At 36.9% G+C, this 21,996-nt stretch overlaps 2 protein-coding genes across 4 annotated transcripts in view; both read right to left on the bottom strand.

Moving 5' to 3' along the window:
• On the bottom strand, positions 1-1,928 carry LOC127278253 (uncharacterized). Of its 2 annotated transcripts, none has more exons than XM_051299866.1 (5): positions 1,698-1,928; positions 1,318-1,477; positions 975-1,172; positions 525-629; positions 1-450 (listed from the first exon to the last, which is right to left on the bottom strand). In XM_051299866.1, exons 2-5 carry the CDS (start codon positions 1,462-1,464, stop codon positions 328-330), a joined length of 573 nt encoding a protein of 190 aa, XP_051155823.1. In that variant the 5' UTR covers positions 1,465-1,477; positions 1,698-1,928; the 3' UTR covers positions 1-327. The 2 variants fall into 2 exon arrangements, with proteins under 2 accessions (XP_051155823.1, XP_051155824.1); XM_051299867.1 differs by lacking the exon at positions 1,698-1,928 and adding an exon at positions 1,590-1,644.
• A 518-nt stretch (positions 1,929-2,446) lies between these two features.
• Positions 2,447-21,996, bottom strand: part of LOC127278251 (rootletin) — a 38,040-nt gene continuing 18,490 nt past the window's right edge. For both annotated transcript variants that reach the window (XM_051299862.1, XM_051299863.1), the window contains 3 exons: positions 4,982-5,287; positions 4,502-4,885; positions 2,447-4,426 (listed from right to left, as the gene is read on the bottom strand). In XM_051299862.1, the coding sequence (XP_051155819.1) occupies positions 4,142-4,426; positions 4,502-4,885; positions 4,982-5,287 (975 nt within the window). In that variant the 3' untranslated portion in view covers positions 2,447-4,141. The remainder of the gene's footprint in view (positions 4,427-4,501; positions 4,886-4,981; positions 5,288-21,996) is intronic.

The following is a 21,996-nucleotide window of genomic DNA, read 5'->3' as shown; positions in this document are numbered from 1 at the left end:
TTGATAAAAAAAAATTTTATTTAAAATAAAATTTTTGTCAACTGTGAAAATATTTCATTTCATACAGAATTACTTTTCTTTTAAAAATATATATACTATACAAACTTTGCACTTATATACTTATACATAAACATATATATCACAGTTTCATATTGTGTGCAATAAGAAATAGAAGCATTGATTTAAATAAAAAATGAGACATAATAATTTGTACGTTACATTTAGAAAAATATTTTAAGTACTTAACATCACTTTGAATGTCTTTTGAGTTGCATAGATTTTTGTTTGTCACTGCAATCCTCAAAAAAAACTATTTTTTTTTATTATTTACGTTAGATTTGCACTGAACATTGCAAATTCTGAGCCTTGTAGTGGTAGTTTCATATTTTTTCTCTGATTCACCAAATAGAAATTATAAATAAAAAGGGCAGCAGTAATTAGTGTAAAAATCTGAAATTATTACAAAATTTTCAATATTAAAAATAAAATTAAAATTAAATATAAAAATTTAAATAAAATCTTACCAGTGCAAAACACAATAAAGCAGACAGTGAGCCTAAGAAAGTATAAAGAGGAGCGAAAGCACATAAACAGCAAAGTGCAGCTCCTACCCCACAAACTGTCAATTCCTGTAATTTGTAATAAGTATTTGTATTACTTTTATTGAAAATATTTAATAATAACATAATTCAAAAATAAATAGCATCGAAATTTTGTAAAAGAGGTGTTAACTGAGTTCATTAATAAGACTGAATCTTTGCATTTGTATTAATAATAACAATAATAAATTCTTATTAAATATTGTAATAATAATCATCATGGTACATATGTAAATAAACTAATTGCTATGTTTATGATTTAAAATAAAACAATTCAAATGTTGAAAAGAAACAATTGTTTATAAAATAATAATGCTATTCAGTGTTAATTGAATAATTAATATTTTATTAATTTGTAATTATAATTTTACTCACAATTGAATACCATGGATATTTGTGGAAATGTTCGACTTTATGAAGTATATATAACCACATTAAGACATGAACAGCAGGCAGCAATGTAGATATTAAAATTATATAAAGAAAGAAACCAATTAACATTGGCAGTGAGATTAAATGAGGTACTCCTGAAATGCCCCAAATAAAAGTAATTGCTCCAAAGCTGATGAATAACTAAAAAAAAATTAAATTAACATAATATATTTTTTTTTAAATTTTAATTAAAATCAAATATTGAATTTTTTCAGTATTAAATATTTTTAGACTTGATAATTTATAAAATAGATTAATAAATTAGGTTTATTTAAAAAAAAATTACCTGTTGTAATATTTTTAATAAACCAAATTTTGTCCTTATAAATGAAAAATCAACTATTGGTCCAGAATTATATGTTGTAGTTGGAACATAAACTGTATTTGGTGGAATATATTCATCAGAATTTGGTACTGCTGAATGAGAATTCATCTTTTAATTTATACTGCAAAAAAGATTATTTGTTAGCAGATATTGAATAAATTATAACTACTATAGTAAAATTTTTAATAATTAATTAATCTATAAAATTAATGTTGAAAAAACAATTATTTTACATGTGCGCAATTCTATACCACGTGGAACAAAATATTTCGCAAAAAAGAAAAAAACGTAACATTATAAATTATTTATACGCACAGGTATAATTAAAAATTTCCACTTACCGTCAATGAATAATGAAAAATACTTGAAAATTTGTATTAACGTGTTTTTTTTTGTAAAAATTTCAGTGTGTATTTTTTATGTATAATTTTTAATTAATTAACAATAATTTTTTATGTGATTATTGCAATTTAATTTAAAAATGCAGGAGATACAATATAAAATAATAATTTTATAAATACGTTATATACAACTAGAACGTATCACTGTAGAAGACTCACTGAATGTTTTAACTATAGCACGCAGTGGAGTTTCTTTTCTCTCATGTATGAGTAATAAAGTACATTTATATATATACGTATAGTTGTTGAATCATCTAAAACATTTTCCGAAAATGACGTACTCATTTTCATTTATTTCCTGCTTACGTTTTACTATACAACAATCGTTCATTCTTTCTTCAACCTTATAGTAAAATGTTACACTCTATAATTACCTTTCATTCTATTGTAATATTATCAATTAAAAAGTACTTTATAATTTTTGAAAATACATTTCACTCATTGTCCGTTATCTTAGTCTGTCATTAACAAATAATTTCTCTTCACATTCATTCTTGTCTCATTATAGTTAAGAAAATATCTAAGACGTTCCGTTATTGGTCGAACTCTAAGACATCATAAAATGTCTTAAAAATAAGACATTCGTTTTTGCACTAGAATACAAAAATTATAGTAGATTATTTTAAATATATTATTAATTAAAAACTATTTATAAAATGAATGGGACAATGAAATGAAAAAACAATAAATTTGCGGAAGCTCATATAATTTATTAGTATCCTTCGTTACGGAAAACATGATTTTTCACATGCACAGTTGATTTAAAAATTAGTTACTTTTTAATAGATCAAATATTGTAAATTTTTTAATTGTAGATTATAGTAAAATTTTGTAACAAGAAATTCATAATAAAAAAAATATTGTTACATATATACTCGCTCTCCACATATTTTAAAACGCTTTAACGGCGACAATTTTTTTTCTTTTAACTATTGCACTATCTGCGATTTTGCATTGCGGTGCATTAACAAATTTTACTTTAATCGTTTATATTTTCTTTTTTTTGACTTCAATAAAACATTTTACCACAATATCCATATATATAGTTAAAAAATTTAATCTGATTTTAAATCAGTAGAATTATAAAGAATTATATAATTTTTAAGTAAAATTTTGTTGTCATTATTTAAAATGTTTATCAAAAAGAAATTCTAATTTACACATAAATATAAACATAACTTTTACATATAAAAATGTACAATTAGATAGTAATAATGATAATAATAATAAAATTAATAATTTTTAAATTCTTCAAATATTAAATAAGATTTGAAACAAATTTTAGATCCGTGGATCTATCATCGGCATCGGGAATAAAGTGCGGATAATACAGCTGGACTGAATGTCTATATTCTCAATGATAAAGAACAGACACAATCCACTTTTTTTGTCAATCTACGTTTACAAATTTCTATCGTTATCTCATTTCTCTAAAAAATTTACATCACGTGTCAATTTTTCAATCGTGGCCGATATTATAGTAAAAGTTTTGAAGCATTTTTTGTTGACTGCTCTTGTTAGATGGTCCATTTTTGTCTCAAAGATGAGACGAAACAAAGCATTTTTGTTTTCTTTTTTTACTATCGACGATCTACTTTTCCAAACTCTTTGTCTAACTCTCTTTTGTCGCACAATAACACGGATCTTTATTTAATCTAAAATAACTAGATGTTTTTTTTGTCGAATAGGTTTAATAAATATGGACGGATTTCACGAAGTCAGTTTTTTTCCATTAAAATCGAGTCTTATATCATAATCACAAGAATACAGAAAAATGGAAAATATTTAAAAACACAATAAATTTCTTCGAAATATATTAAGTTGGAAGCATCAATGTATAACGTTGATTACTCACACAGAAATATTTTTTGTCAAATCTATCTGATAAAATGATCTTAAAAAAGTACGAATATAAAGTATAAAAATTCATGGTAATTATCAAAAAATTATTGAAACCCTTGCGAAACATAATAATTTTCTGAAAAAAATTTATTATTTCGTTTAAATAAATTATGTTTTTGGTATGTAAATAAGCTTTTTTTGTAATATCAGTATGTGAAAAACAAATTCTCTCGTATCTTAACAAATATCACGTTAGTTTTATTTTTTCGTAAGGGAATCAACTTTTAAAATATCTACATATTGTATCGTGTTAAAATTAAATACTAAATACAAGTCTGTAAAGAGGTATATTTTATGAGATCAACGGGTAGAAAAGTATAAAAAAATGAGATCAATTATTCATACTAACTGTAACTTATCTATTTTCTTTTAAGAAAACAATCACGTTTGGATTATTCAAAATCACAAACGAAAATTAAAATAAAAAGAAATTCTTTATTATTCGAACGTTAATCTTGAAATGTTTTTGTTAAATTCCTTCATTATTTAAAATGAGATGGAGATGAAGATTTTAAATCATATGAAGGTGGAGGAGGAAGGGCTAATGATGGAGGTAAACTGGCAGTGCTAGTTAAGGTTGAATCCAATTTTCGAGCTTCATGTTCCAATAAAACAGCATCTAAAGATGGATCTTGAGATACTGTTCTTAAGGAGTCGCCCAATGCTTGTCGCAATTGTTGCATTTCTCGACCAGCTTGAGTACTACGATAAACGTATAATTGACGACGTTTAATTTCCTGATTTAGTTGATCTCGTAACAATTGAATCTGTAAAGAAAAAAATATTCGCTAAATAGGTTTCCGTGAAGTCTTCGAAAATTTTAACAGGGACGATAATTTTACCTGATTTTCCAGCCTGAGAACTTGTTGGCGATGACTCTGTTCTCTGGCTTCAAGCAATTTTTCTGCTTGTAACTGAGCAGCTCTAAGTCTTTCTAATTCGCTACTTCGACTTCGGGACAAATCCAAAGACGAATGTGAATGAATATTTAATGACTTCACTCGCAAGAGTTCCGCTTCCTTTTCAGCTAATTGCGTTTCTAATCTTCGAATTCTCAGTCGAAGATCACGATTTTCTTGTTCTAAACTTTCAATTGTTGCACACGAACCCAATAATTCAACATGTGCTTTCTCAGGCCGTTCATAACTCTTACTTCGAACACTTCCAGGTCTTATGGATGCCAACTGACGTTCCAAATTACGTTTATCGGACTCCAAATGTTTTACCTGAATTCAAAAGATTTATTATCGAATGGATAATGAATTTTACGACTTTTTTTCTAGAAAAAAAAAAAATAATAACTATGTTTTCAATTTAAATACCTTATCGTGTAAAGCATCAACTTTTCCTTTTAACTCACTACGATCTCTTTGTGCAGATTGAACCTGTCGCACTAATTCTTCCTCTTTATTTGTTCGTTCTTCATGAGGCCAATTTGATAATCGCAATTGTGCCTCAAGTCCTGATCGAACAACTTCATTATTCGATATTTCGTTCTGTAACCTTACATTTTGATCTCCAAGAGTTTGATTATTGCGTCTTAATTCACCGACAGACTGTTGTGCAGATTCTAATCTTTCAGTTAAAATTCGACGTTCATTTTCTAAATTAGATACCTGTTTTTGCAGCTACAATTTATAATAAATTATTTTTATATCAATATAACATTATATAACATTATAACTTTATAACAATTATATAATAATTACTTCACTCGTACATCACTCGCACTTCACTCATACTTCACTCGTACTTCACTTGTACTTCACTTGTACATCATCGTACTTCATTCGTACTTCACTCGTACTTCACTCGTACTTCATTCGTACTTCACTTGTACTTCACTTGTACTTCATTCGTACTTCATCGTACTTCACTCGTACTTCACTTGTACTTCATCGTACTTCATCGTACTTCATTCGTACTTCATCGTACTTCACTCGTACTTCATCGTACTTCATCGTACTTCACTTGTACTTCACTCGTACTTCATTCGTACTTCATTCGTACTTCACTCGTACTTCACTCGTACTTCACTCGTACTTCACTCGTACTTCACTCGTACTTCACTCGTACTTCACTCGTACTTCACTCGTACTTCACTCGTACTTCACTCGTACTTCACTCGTACTTCACTCGTACTTCATTCGTACTTCACTCGTACTTCACTCGTACTTCACTTGTACTTCATTCGTACTTCATCGTACTTCACTCGTACTTCACTTGTACTTCATCGTACTTCATTCGTACTTCATTCGTACTTCATCGTACTTCACTCGTACTTCATCGTACTTCACTTGTACTTCACTCGTACTTCATTCGTACTTCACTTCTACTTCACTCGTACTTCACTCGTACTTCACTCGTACTTCACTCGTACTTCATCGCACTTTATTCGTACTTCACTTGTACATCATCCTACTTCACTCGTACTTCATTCGTACTTCATTCGTACTTCACTTGCACTTCATTCGTACTTCACTCGTACTTCACTCGTACTTCACTCGTACTTCATTCGTACTTCACTCGTACTTCATTCGTACTTCACTCGTACTTCAATCGTACTTCACTCGTACTTCATCGTACTTCACCCGTACTTCACTTGTACTTCATCGTACTTCATTCGTACTTCACTCGTACTTCACTCGTACTTCATTCGTACTTCATCGTACTTCATCGTACTTCACTCGTACTTCATTCGTACTTCACTCGTACTTCACTCGTACTTCATCGTACTTCATTCGTACTTCATCGTACTTCATTCGTACTTCATCGTACTTCACTTGTACTTCACTCGTACTTCATTCGTACTTCACTCGTACGTCACTCGTACTTCATCGTACTTCATTCGTACTTCATCGTACTTCATTCGTACTTCATCGTACTTTATTCGTACTTCACACGTACTTCACTCGTACTTCATTCGTACTTCATCGTACTTCATCGTACTTCATCGTACTTCATCGTACTTCATCGTACTTCACTCGTACTTCACTCGTACTTCACTCGTACTTCATCGTACTTCATTCGTACTTCATCGTACTTCATTCGTACTTCACTAGTACTTCACTCGTACTTCATTCGTACTTCACTCGTACTTCACTCGCACTTCATCGTACTTCATCGTACTTCATTCGTACTTCACTAGTACTTCACTCGTACTTCATTCGTACTTCACTCGTACATCACTTGTACTTCACCCGTACTTCATCGTACTTCACTTGTACATCACTCGTACTTCATTCGTACTTCACTCGTACTTCATTCGTACTTCACTCGTACTTCATCGTACTTCACTTGTACTTCATCGTACTTCATTCGTACTTCATCGTACTTCACTCGTACTTCATCGTACTTCACTCGTACTTCATTCGCACTTCACTTCTACTTCACTCGTACTTCACTCGTACTTCACTCGTACTTCACTCGTACTTCACTCGTACTTCACTCGTACTTCACTAGTACTTCACTCGTACTTCATCGCACTTTATTCGTACTTCACTTGTACATCATCCTACTTCACTCGTACTTCATTCGTACTTCATTCGTACTTCCCTCGTACTTCACTCGTACTTCATTCGTACTTCACTTGCACTTCATTCGTACTTCACTCGTACTTCACTCGTACTTCACTCGTACTTCACTTCTACTTCACTCGTACTTCACTCGTACTTCACTCGTACTTCACTCGTACTTCATCGCACTTTATTCGTACTTCACTTGTACATCATCCTACTTCACTCGTACTTCATTCGTACTTCATTCGTACTTCACTTGCACTTCATTCGTACTTCACTCGTACTTCACTCGTACTTCATTCGTACTTCACTCGTACTTCAATCGTACTTCACTCGTACGTCACTCGTACTTCATCGTACTTCACTCGTACTTCACTCGTACTTCACTCGTACTTCACTCGTACTTCACTCGTACTTCACTCGTACTTCACTCGTACTTCACTCGTACTTCACTCGTACTTCACTCGTACTTCACTCGTACTTCACTCGTACTTCACTCGTACTTCACTCGTACTTCATTCGTACTTCACTCGTACTTCACTCGTACTTCACTCGTACTTCACTCGTACTTCATTCGTACTTCATCGTACTTCATCGTACTTCACTCGTACTTCATTCGTACTTCACTCGTACTTCACTCGTACTTCATCGTACTTCATTCGTACTTCATCGTACTTCATTCGTACTTCACTAGTACTTCACTCGTACTTCATTCGTACTTCACTCGTACTTCATTCGTACTTCACTAGTACTTCACTCGTACTTCATTCGTACTTCACTCGTACATCACTTGTACTTCACTTGTACTTCATCGTACTTCATTCGTACTTCATCGTACTTCACTCGTACTTCATCGTACTTCATTCGTACTTCATCGTACTTCACTCGTACTTCACTCGTACTTCACTCGTACTTCATCGTACTTCACTCGTACTTCATTCGTACTTCATTCGTACTTCACTTCTACTTCACTCGTACTTCACTCGTACTTCACTCGTACTTCACTCGTACTTCACTCGTACTTCACTCGTACTTCATTCGTACTTCATCGTACTTCATCGTACTTCATCGTACTTCATCGTACTTCATCGTACTTCACTCGTACTTCACTCGTACTTCATCGTACTTCACTCGTACTTCACTTGTTCTTCACTCGTACTTCATTCGTACTTCATTCGTACTTCATCGTACTTCATCGTACTTCATCGTACTTCATCGTACTTCACTCGTACTTCATCGTACTTCACTCGTACTTCACTTGTACTTCATCGTACTTCATTCGTACTTCATCGTACTTCATTCGTACTTCATCGTACTTCACTCGTACTTCACTCGTACTTCATTCGTACTTCATTCGTACTTCACTCGTACTTCATCGTACTTCATCGTACTTCATCGTACTTCATCGTACTTCATTCGTACTTCATCGTACTTCATTCGTACTTCACTAGTACTTCACTCGTACTTCATTCGTACTTCACTCGTACTTCATCGTACTTCATCGTACTTCATCGTACTTCATCGTACTTCATTCGTACTTCATCGTACTTCATTCGTACTTCATCGTACTTCACTCGTACTTCATTCGTACTTCATTCGTACTTCACTTCTACTTCACTCGTACTTCACTCGTACTTCACTCGTACTTCACTCGTACTTCACTCGTACTTCACTCGTACTTCATTCGTACTTCATCGTACTTCATCGTACTTCATCGTACTTCATCGTACTTCACTCGTACTTCACTCGTACTTCATCGTACTTCACTCGTACTTCACTTGTTCTTCACTCGTACTTCATTCGTACTTCATTCGTACTTCATCGTACTTCATCGTACTTCATCGTACTTCATCGTACTTCACTCGTACTTCATCGTACTTCACTCGTACTTCACTTGTACTTCATCGTACTTCATTCGTACTTCATCGTACTTCATTCGTACTTCATCGTACTTCACTCGTACTTCACTCGTACTTCACTCGTACTTCATTCGTACTTCACTCGTACTTCATCGTACTTCATCGTACTTCATCGTACTTCATCGTACTTCATTCGTACTTCATCGTACTTCATTCGTACTTCACTAGTACTTCACTCGTACTTCATTCGTACTTCACTCGTACTTCACTCGCACTTCATCGTACTTCATTCGTACTTCATCGTACTTCATTCGTACTTCACTAGTACTTCACTCGTACTTCATTCGTACTTCACTCGTACATCACTTGTACTTCACTTGTACTTCATCGTACTTCATTCGTACTTCATCGTACTTCACTCGTACTTCACTCGTACTTCACTCGTACTTCATCGTACTTCACTCGTACTTCATTCGTACTTCATTCGTACTTCACTTCTACTTCACTCGTACTTCACTCGTACTTCACTCGTACTTCACTCGTACTTCACTCGTACTTCACTCGTACTTCATTCGTACTTCATCGTACTTCATCGTACTTCATCGTACTTCATCGTACTTCATCGTACTTCACTCGTACTTCACTCGTACTTCATCGTACTTCACTCGTACTTCACTTGTTCTTCACTCGTACTTCATTCGTACTTCATCGTACTTCATCGTACTTCATCGTACTTCATCGTACTTCATCGTACTTCACTCGTACTTCACTCGTACTTCACTTGTTCTTCACTCGTACTTCATTCGTACTTCATTCGTACTTCATCGTACTTCATCGTACTTCACTCGTACTTCACTTGTACTTCATCGTACTTCATCGTACTTCATCGTACTTCATCGTACTTCATCGTACTTCATCGTACTTCATCGTACTTCATCGTACTTCACTCGTACTTCACTCGTACTTCACTTGTACTTCATCGTACTTCACTCGTACTTCACTCGTACTTCATTCGTACTTCATTCGTACTTCACTCGTACTTCACTTGTACTTCATCGTACTTCACTTGTACTTCATCGTACTTCACTCGTACTTCACTCGTACTTCATCGTACTTCATTCGTACTTCACTCGTACTTCACTCGTACTTCATTCGTACTTCACTCGTACTTCACTCGTACTTCACTTGTACTTCATCGTACTTCACTCGTACTTCATCGTACTTCATCGTACTTCATCGTACTTCATCGTACTTCATCGTACTTCACTCGTACTTCACTCGTACTTCACTTGTACTTCATCGTACTTCACTCGTACTTCACTCGTACTTCATTCGTACTTCATTCGTACTTCACTCGTACTTCACTTGTACTTCATCGTACTTCACTTGTACTTCATCGTACTTCACTCGTACTTCACTCGTACTTCATCGTACTTCATTCGTACTTCACTCGTACTTCACTCGTACTTCACTTGTACTTCATCGTACTTCACTCGTACTTCATCGTACTTCACTCGTACTTCATTCGCACTTCACTTCTACTTCACTCGTACTTCACTCGTACTTCACTCGTACTTCACTCGTACTTCACTCGTACTTCACTCGTACTTCACTAGTACTTCACTCGTACTTCATCGCACTTTATTCGTACTTCACTTGTACATCATCCTACTTCACTCGTACTTCATTCGTACTTCATTCGTACTTCCCTCGTACTTCACTCGTACTTCATTCGTACTTCACTTGCACTTCATTCGTACTTCACTCGTACTTCACTCGTACTTCACTCGTACTTCACTTCTACTTCACTCGTACTTCACTCGTACTTCACTCGTACTTCACTCGTACTTCATCGCACTTTATTCGTACTTCACTTGTACATCATCCTACTTCACTCGTACTTCAATCGTACTTCACTCGTACGTCACTCGTACTTCATCGTACTTCACTCGTACTTCACTCGTACTTCACTCGTACTTCACTCGTACTTCACTCGTACTTCACTCGTACTTCACTCGTACTTCACTCGTACTTCACTCGTACTTCACTCGTACTTCACTCGTACTTCACTCGTACTTCACTCGTACTTCATTCGTACTTCACTCGTACTTCACTCGTACTTCACTCGTACTTCACTCGTACTTCACTCGTACTTCATTCGTACTTCATCGTACTTCATCGTACTTCACTCGTACTTCATTCGTACTTCACTCGTACTTCACTCGTACTTCATCGTACTTCATTCGTACTTCATCGTACTTCATTCGTACTTCACTAGTACTTCACTCGTACTTCATTCGTACTTCACTCGTACTTCATTCGTACTTCACTAGTACTTCACTCGTACTTCATTCGTACTTCACTCGTACATCACTTGTACTTCATCGTACTTCATTCGTACTTCATCGTACTTCACTCGTACTTCATCGTACTTCATTCGTACTTCATCGTACTTCACTCGTACTTCACTCGTACTTCACTCGTACTTCATCGTACTTCACTCGTACTTCATTCGTACTTCATTCGTACTTCACTTCTACTTCACTCGTACTTCACTCGTACTTCACTCGTACTTCACTCGTACTTCACTCGTACTTCACTCGTACTTCATTCGTACTTCATCGTACTTCATCGTACTTCATCGTACTTCACTCGTACTTCACTCGTACTTCATCGTACTTCACTCGTACTTCACTTGTTCTTCACTCGTACTTCATTCGTACTTCATTCGTACTTCATCGTACTTCATCGTACTTCATCGTACTTCATTCGTACTTCATCGTACTTCACTCGTACTTCACTCGTACTTCATTCGTACTTCATTCGTACTTCACTCGTACTTCATCGTACTTCATCGTACTTCATCGTACTTCATCGTACTTCATTTGTACTTCATCGTACTTCATTCGTACTTCACTAGTACTTCACTCGTACTTCATTCGTACTTCACTCGTACTTCATCGTACTTCATCGTACTTCATCGTACTTCATCGTACTTCATTCGTACTTCATCGTACTTCATTCGTACTTCACTAGTACTTCACTCGTACTTCATTCGTACTTCACTCGTACTTCACTCGCACTTCATCGTACTTCATTCGTACTTCATCGTACTTCATTCGTACTTCACTAGTACTTCACTCGTACTTCATTCGTACTTCACTCGTACATCACTTGTACTTCACTTGTACTTCATCGTACTTCATTCGTACTTCATCGTACTTCACTCGTACTTCACTCGTACTTCACTCGTACTTCATCGTACTTCACTCGTACTTCATTCGTACTTCATTCGTACTTCACTTCTACTTCACTCGTACTTCACTCGTACTTCACTCGTACTTCACTCGTACTTCACTCGTACTTCACTCGTACTTCATTCGTACTTCATCGTACTTCATCGTACTTCATCGTACTTCATCGTACTTCATCGTACTTCACTCGTACTTCACTCGTACTTCATCGTACTTCACTCGTACTTCACTTGTTCTTCACTCGTACTTCATTCGTACTTCATCGTACTTCATCGTACTTCATCGTACTTCATCGTACTTCATCGTACTTCATCGTACTTCATCGTACTTCACTCGTACTTCACTCGTACTTCACTTGTTCTTCACTCGTACTTCATTCGTACTTCATTCGTACTTCATCGTACTTCATCGTACTTCACTCGTACTTCACTTGTACTTCATCGTACTTCATCGTACTTCATCGTACTTCATCGTACTTCATCGTACTTCATCGTACTTCATCGTACTTCATCGTACTTCACTCGTACTTCACTCGTACTTCACTTGTACTTCATCGTACTTCACTCGTACTTCACTCGTACTTCATTCGTACTTCATTCGTACTTCACTCGTACTTCACTTGTACTTCATCGTACTTCACTTGTACTTCATCGTACTTCACTCGTACTTCACTCGTACTTCATCGTACTTCATTCGTACTTCACTCGTACTTCACTCGTACTTCACTTGTACTTCATCGTACTTCACTTGTACTTCATCGTACTTCACTCGTACTTCACTCGTACTTCATCGTACTTCATCGTACTTCATCGTACTTCATCGTACTTCATCGTACTTCACTCGTACTTCACTCGTACTTCACTTGTACTTCATCGTACTTCACTTGTACTTCACTCGTACTTCATTCGTACTTCATTCGTACTTCACTCGTACTTCACTTGTACTTCATCGTACTTCACTTGTACTTCATCGTACTTCACTCGTACTTCACTCGTACTTCATCGTACTTCATTCGTACTTCACTCGTACTTCACTCGTACTTCACTTGTACTTCATCGTACTTCACTTGTACTTCATCGTACTTCACTCGTACTTCACTCGTACTTCATCGTACTTCATTCGTACTTCACTCGTACTTCACTCGTACTTCATTCGTACTTCATCGTACTTCATCGTACTTCATCGTACTTCACTCGTACTTCACTTGTACTTCATCGTACTTCATTCGTACTTCATCGTACTTCATTCGTACTTCATTCGTACTTCATCGTACTTCATCGTACTTCACTTGTACTTCATCGTACTTCACTCGTACTTCACTCGTACTTCATCGTACTTCATCGTACTTCATCGTACTTCATCGTACTTCATCGTACTTCACTCGTACTTCACTCGTACTTCACTTGTACTTCATCGTACTTCACTCGTACTTCACTCGTACTTCATTCGTACTTCATTCGTACTTCACTCGTACTTCACTTGTACTTCATCGTACTTCACTTGTACTTCATCGTACTTCACTCGTACTTCACTCGTACTTCATCGTACTTCATTCGTACTTCACTCGTACTTCACTCGTACTTCACTTGTACTTCATCGTACTTCACTTGTACTTCATCGTACTTCACTCGTACTTCACTCGTACTTCATCGTACTTCATTCGTACTTCACTCGTACTTCACTCGTACTTCATTCGTACTTCATCGTACTTCATCGTACTTCATCGTACTTCACTCGTACTTCACTTGTACTTCATCGTACTTCATTCGTACTTCATCGTACTTCATTCGTACTTCATTCGTACTTCATCGTACTTCATCGTACTTCACTCGTACTTCATCGTACTTCACTTCTACTTCACTCGTACTTCACTTGTACTTCATTCGTACTTCACTTGTACTTCATTCGTACTTCACTCGTACTTCACTCGTTCTTCATTCCTACTTCATTCGTTCTTCATTCGTACTTCATTCGTACTTCACTCGTACTTCACTTGTACTTCATTTGTACTTCATCGTACTTCACTCGTACTTCACTCGTACTTCATTCGTACTTCACTCGTACATCACTTGTACTTCACCAGTACTTCATCGTACTTCATCGTACTTCATCGTACTTCATCGTACTTCACTTGTACATCATCGTAATTCACTTGTACTTTATTCGTACTTCACTCGTACTTTATTCGTACTTCACTCGTACTTTATTCGTACTTCACTCGTACTTTATTTGTACTTCACTTGTACTTTATTCGTACTTCACTTGTACTTCACTCGTACTTCACTCGTACGAATGAAGTGCGATAAAGTACGAATGAAGTACGAGTGAAGTACGAATGAAGTTCGATGAAGTACGAGTGAAGTACGAGTGAAGTACAAGTGAAGTACGATGAAGTACGATGAAGTATGAATGAAGTACGATGAAGTACAAGTAAAGTACGAGTGAAGTACGATGAAGTACAAGTGAAGTACGAGTGAAGTACGATGAAGTACGAATGAAGTACAAGTGAAGTACGAGTGAAGTACGAGTGAAGTACGAATGAAGTACGAATAAAGTACGAATGAAGTACGAGTGAAGTAGGATGATGTACAAGTGAAGTACGATGAAGTACGAGTGAAGTACGAGTGAAGTACGAGTGAAGTACGAGTGAAGTACGTGTGAAGTACGAATAAAGTGCGATGAAGTACGAATGAAGTACGAGTGAAGTACGATGAAGTACGAATGAAGTACGATGAAGTACGAGTGACGTACGAGTGAAGTACGAATGAAGTACGAATGAAGTACGAGTGAAGTACAAGTGAAGTACGATGAAGTACGATGAAGTACAAGTGAAGTACGAGTGAAGTACGATGAAGTACGAATGAAGTACGATGAAGTACAAGTGAAGTACGAGTGAAGTACGATGAAGTACGAGTGAAGTACGATGAAGTACGAATGAAGTACGAGTGAAGTACAAGTGAAGTACGAATGAAGTACGAGTGAAGTACGAGTGAAGTACGAATGAAGTACGAATGAAGTACGAGTGAAGTAGGATGATGTACAAGTGAAGTACGAATAATTGCGATGAAGTACGAGTGATGTACGAGTGAAGTACGAGTGAAGTAGAAGTGACGTACGAATGAAGTACGAGTGAAGTACAAGTGAAGTACGATGAAGTACGATGAAGTACGAGTGAAGTACGAGTGATGTACGAGTGAAGTACGAGTGAAGTAGAAGTGAAGTACGAATGAAGTACGAGTGAAGTACGAGTGAAGTACGAATGAAGTACGATGATGTACAAGTGAAGTACGATGAAGTACGAATGAAGTACGATGAAGTACAAGTGAAGTACGAGTGAAGTACGATGAAGTACGAGTGAAGTACGAGTGAAGTACGAGTGAAGTACGAGTGAAGTACGTGTGAAGTACGAATAAAGTGCGATGAAGTACGAATGAAGTACGAGTGAAGTACGATGAAGTACGAATGAAGTACGATGAAGTACGAGTGACGTACGAGTGAAGTACGAATGAAGTACGAATGAAGTACGAGTGAAGTACAAGTGAAGTACGATGAAGTACGATGAAGTACAAGTGAAGTACGAGTGAAGTACGAATGAAGTACGAATGAAGTACGAGTGAAGTAGGATGATGTACAAGTGAAGTACGAATAATTGCGATGAAGTACGAGTGATGTACGAGTGAAGTACGAATGAAGTACGATGATGTACAAGTGAAGTACGATGAAGTACGAATGAAGTACGATGAAGTACAAGTGAAGTACGAGTGAAGTACGATGAAGTACGAGTGAAGTACGAGTGAAGTACGAGTGAAGTAGAAGTGAAGTACGAATGAAGTACGATGAAGTACGAATGAAGTACGATGAAGTACAAGTGAAGTACGAGTGAAGTACGATGAAGTACGAATGAAGTACGATGAAGTACGAGTGACGTACGAGTGAAGTACGAATGAAGTACGAATGAAGTACGAGTGAAGTACAAGTGAAGTACGATGAAGTACGATGAAGTACGAGTGAAGTACGATGAAGTACGAATGAAGTACGATGAAGTACAAGTGAAGTACGAGTGAAGTACGATGAAGTACGAGTGAAGTACGATGAAGTACGAATGAAGTACAAATGAAGTACGAGTGAAGTACAAGTGAAGTACGAATGAAGTGTAAGTGAAGTACGAATGAAGTACGAGTGAAGTACGAGTGAAGTACGAATGAAGTACGAATGAAGTACGAGTGAAGTAGGATGATGTACAAGTGAAGTACGAATAATTGCGATGAAGTACGAGTGATGTACGAGTGAAGTACGAGTGAAGTAGAAGTGACGTACGAATGAAGTACGAGTGAAGTACAAGTGAAGTACGATGAAGTACGATGAAGTACGAGTGAAGTACGAGTGATGTAAGAGTGAAGTACGAGTGAAGTAGAAGTGAAGTACGAATGAAGTACGAGTGAAGTACGAGTGAAGTACGAATGAAGTACGATGATGTACAAGTGAAGTACGATAAAGTACGAATGAAGTACGATGAAGTACAAGTGAAGTACGAGTGAAGTACGATGAAGTACGAATGAAGTACAAGTGAAGTACGATGAAGTACGAATGAAGAACGAATGAAGTACGAATAAAGTACGATGAAGTACAAGTGAAGTACGAGTGAAGTACGAATGAAGTACGAATGAAGAACAAGTAAAGTACAAGTGAAGTACGATGAAGTACGAGTGAAGTACGAATGAAGTACGAGTGAAGTACTAGTGAAGTACGATGAAGTACGAGTGAAGTACGAGTAAAGTACAAGTGAAGTACGAGTGAATTACGAATGAAGTACGAATGAAATACGAGTGAAGTACGAGTGAAGTACGATAAAGTACGAGTGAAGTACGAGTGAAGTACGATTTAGTACGAATGAAGTACGAGTGAAGTACGAGTGAAATACGATGAAGTACGATGAAGTACGAATGAAGTACGATGAAGTACAAGTGAAGTACGATGAAGTATGAGTGACGTACGAGTGAAGTACAAATGAAGTACGAATGAAGTACGAGTGAAGTACAAGTGATGTACGATGAAGTACGATGAAGTACGATGAAGTACGAATGAAGTACGATGAATTACAAGTGAATTACGATGAAGTATGAGTGACGTACGAGTGAAGTACAAATGAAGTACAAGTGAATTACGATGAAGTATGAGTGACGTACGAGTGAAGTACAAATGAAGTACGAATGAAGTACGAGTGAAGTACAAGTGAAGTTCGATGAAGTACAAGTGAAGTACGAGTGAAGTACGAGTGAAGTACGAATGAAGTACGATGAAGTACGATGAAGTACAAGTGAAGTACGAGTGAAGTACGATGAAGTACGATGAAGTACGAATGAAGTACGATGAAGTACAAGTGAAGTACGAGTGAAGTACGATGAAGTACGAGTGAAGTACGATGAAGTATGAATGAATTACGAATGAAGTACGAGTGAAGTACAAGTGAAGTACGATGAAGTACGAGTGAAGTACTAGTGAAGTACGAATGAAGTACGATGAAGTACGATGAAGTACGAGTGAAGTACGAATGAAGTACGAATGAAGTACGATGAAGTACAAGTGAAGTACGAGTAAAGTACGAATGAAGTACGAATGAAGTACGAGTGAAGAACAAGTGAAGTACAAGTGAAGTACGATGAAGTACGAGTGAAGTACGAATGAAGTACGAGTGATGTACAAGTGAAGTACGATGAAGTACGATGAAGTACGGGTGAAGTACAAGTGATGTACGAGTGAAGTAGGAATGAAGTAGAGTGAAGTACTAGTGAAGTACGAATGAAGTACGATGAAGTACGAGTGAAGTACGAATGAAGTACGAGTGAAGTACGATGAAGTACGAATGAAGTACGAGTGAAGTACGATGAAGTACGAATGAAGTACGATGAAGTACTAGTGAAGTACGAGTGATGTACGAGTGAAGTACGAATGAAGTAGAGTGAAGTACTAGTGAAGTACGAATGAAGTACGATGAAGTACGAGTGAAGTACGAATGAAGTACGAGTGAAGTACGATGAAGTACGAGTGAAGTACGAATGAAGTACGAGTGATGTACAAGTGAAGTACGATGAAGTACGGGTGAAGTACAAGTGATGTACGAGTGAAGTACGAATGAAGTAGAGTGAAGTACTAGTGAAGTACGAATGAAGTACGATGAAGTACGAGTGAAGTACGAATGAAGTACGAGTGATGTACAAGTGAAGTACGATGAAGTACGGGTGAAGTACAAGTGATGTACGAGTGAAGTACGAATGAAGTAGAGTGAAGTACTAGTGAAGTACGAATGAAGTACGAATGAAGTAGGAGTGAAGTACGATGAAGTACGAATGAAGTACGAGTGAAGTACGATGAAGTACGAATGAAGTACGATGAAGTACAAGTGAAGTACGAGTGAAGTACGAATGAAGTACGAATAAAGTACGAATGAAGTACGAATGAAGTACGAATGAAGTACGAGTGAAGTAGGATGATGTACAAGTGAAGTACGAATAAAGTGCGATGAAGTACGAATGAAGTACGAGTGAAGTACGGGTGAAGTACAAGTGATGTACGAGTGAAGTACGAATGAAGTAGAGTGAAGTACTAGTGAAGTACGAATGAAGTACGATGAAGTACGAGTGAAGTACGAATGAAGTACGATGAAGTACGAATGAAGTACGAGTAAAGTACGATGAAGTACGAATGAAGTACGATGAAGTACAAGTGAAGTACGAGTGAAGTACGAATGAAGTACGAATGAAGTACGAGTAAAGTAGGATGATGTACAAGTGAAGTACGAATAAAGTGCGATGAAGTACGAATGAAGTACGAGTGAAGTACTAGTGAAGTACGAGTGAAGTACGAATAAAGTACGATGAAGTACGAATGAAGTACGATGAAGTACAAGTGAAGTACGAGTGAAGTACGATGAAGTACGAATGAAGTACAAGTGAAGTACGAGTGAAGTACGAATGAAGTACGAATGAAGTACGAATGAAGTACGAATGAAGTACGAGTGAAGTACAAGTGAAGTATGAGTGAAGTAGAAGTGAAGTACGAATGAAGTACGAGTGAAGTACAAGTGAAGTACGATGAAGTACGATGAAGTACGAGTGAAGTACGAGTGAAGTACGAATGAAGTACGATGAAGTACGAATGAAGTACGATGAAGTACAAGTGAAGTACAAGTGAAGTACGAGTGAAGTACGATGAAGTACGATGAAGTACGAATGAAGTACGATGAAGTACAAGTGAAGTACGAGTGAAGTACTATGAAGTACGAGTGAAGTACGATGAAGTATGAATGAATTACGAATGAAGTACGAGTGAAGTACAAGTGAAGTACGATGAAGTACGAGTGAAGTACAAGTGAAGTACGATGAAGTATGAGTGAAGTACGAGTGAAGTACGAATGAAGTACGCGTGAAGTACGATGAAGTACGAGTGAAGTACGAATGAAGTACGAGTGATGTACAAGTGAAGTACGATGAAGTACGGGTGAAGTACAAGTGATGTACGAGTGAAGTACGAATGAAGTAGAGTGAAGTACTAGTGAAGTACGAATGAAGTACGATGAAGTACGAGTGAAGTACGAATGAAGTACGAGTGAAGTACGATGAAGTACGAATGAAGTACGATGAAGTACAAGTGAAGTACGAGTGAAGTACGAATGAAGTACGAATAAAGTACGAATGAAGTACGAATGAAGTACGAATGAAGTACGAATGAAGTACGAGTGAAGTAGGATGATGTACAAGTGAAGTACGAATAAAGTGCGATGAAGTACGAATGAAGTACGAGTGAAGTACGGGTGAAGTACAAGTGATGTACGAGTGAAGTACGAATGAAGTACTAGTGAAGTACTAGTGAAGTACGAATGAAGTACGATGAAGTACGAGTGAAGTACGAGTGAAGTACGATGAAGTACGAATGAAGTACGAGTGAAGTACGAATGAAGTACGATGAAGTACAAGTGAAGTACGAGTAAAGTACGAATGAAGTACGAATGAAGTACGAATGAAGTACGAGTGAAGTAGGATGATGTACAAGTGAAGTACGAATAAAGTGCGATGAAGTACGAATGAAGTACGAGTGAAGTACTAGTGAAGTACGAGTGAAGTACGAATGAAGTACGATGAAGTACGAATGAAGTACGATGAAGTACAAGTGAAGTACGAGTGAAGTACGATGAAGTACGAATGAAGTACAAGTGAAGTACGAGTGAAGTACAAGTGAAGTACGAGTGAAGTACAAGTGAAGTACGAGTGAAGTACGAATGAAGTACGAATGAAGTACGAATGAAGTACGAGTGAAGTACAACTGAAGTACAAGTGAAGTACGATGAAGTACAAGTGAAGTACGAGTGAAGTACGAATGAAGTACAAGTGAAGTACGAGTGATGTACGATGAAGTACAAATGAAGTACAAGTGAAGTATGAGTGAAGTACGAATGAAGTGCAAGTGAAGTACGAATGAAGTACGAGTGAAGTACGAATGAAGTACGAATGAAGTACGAATGAAGTACGAGTGAAGTAGGATGATGTACAAGTGAAGTACGAATAAAGTGCGATGAAGTACGAATGAAGTACGAGTGAAGTACTAGTGAAGTACGAATGAAGTACGAGTAAAGTACGAGTAAAGTACGAGTAAAGTACGAGTGAAGTACGAGTGAAGTACGAGTGAAGTACGAGTGAAGTACGAGTGAAGTACGAGTGAAGTACGAGTGAAGTAGAAGTGAAGTACGAATGAAGTACGAGTGAAGTACAAGTGAAGTACGATGAAGTACGAGTGAAGTACGAGTGAAGTACGAGTGAAGTACGAATGAAGTACGATGAAGTACGAATGAAGTACGATGAAGTACAAGTGAAGTACGAGTGAAGTACGATGAAGTACGATGAAGTACGATGAAGTACGAATGAAGTACGAATGAAGTACGAGTGAAGAACAAGTGAAGTACGAGTGAAGTACGATGAAGTACGAGTGAAGTACGAGTGAAGTACGATGAAGTACGATGAAGTACGATGAAGTACGATGAAGTACGAATGAAGTACGAGTGAAGTACGAGTGAAGTACGAATGAAGTACGATGAAGTACGAATGAAGTACGATGAAGTACAAGTGAAGTACGAGTGAAGTACGATGAAGTACGAATGAAGTACAAGTGAAGTACGAGTGAAGTACAAGTGAAGTACGAGTGAAGTACAAGTGAAGTACGAGTGAAGTACGAATGAAGTACGAATGAAGTACGAATGAAGTACGAGTGAAGTACAACTGAAGTACAAGTGAAGTACGAGTGAAGTACGAATGAAGTACAAGTGAAGTACGAGTGATGTACGATGAAGTACAAATGAAGTACAAGTGAAGTATGAGTGAAGTACGAATGAAGTGCAAGTGAAGTACGAATGAAGTACGAGTGAAGTACGAATGAAGTACGAATGAAGTACGAATGAAGTACGAGTGAAGTAGGATGATGTACAAGTGAAGTACGAATAAAGTGCGATGAAGTACGAATGAAGTACGAGTGAAGTACTAGTGAAGTACGAATGAAGTACGAGTAAAGTACGAGTAAAGTACGAGTAAAGTACGAGTAAAGTACGAGTGAAGTACGAGTGAAGTACGAGTGAAGTACGAGTGAAGTACGAGTGAAGTACGAGTGAAGTAGAAGTGAAGTACGAATGAAGTACGAGTGAAGTACAAGTGAAGTACGA

Source organism: Leptopilina boulardi, unplaced genomic scaffold, assembly GCF_019393585.1.
Source record: "Leptopilina boulardi isolate dan_hultmark-lab unplaced genomic scaffold, ZJU_Lbou_2.1 LbouV2_202, whole genome shotgun sequence".
NCBI lineage: Eukaryota > Metazoa > Arthropoda > Insecta > Hymenoptera > Figitidae > Leptopilina > Leptopilina boulardi.
Note: the sequence above shows the minus strand (reverse complement) of the source record. Positions and strands in the feature narration are given on the sequence as shown.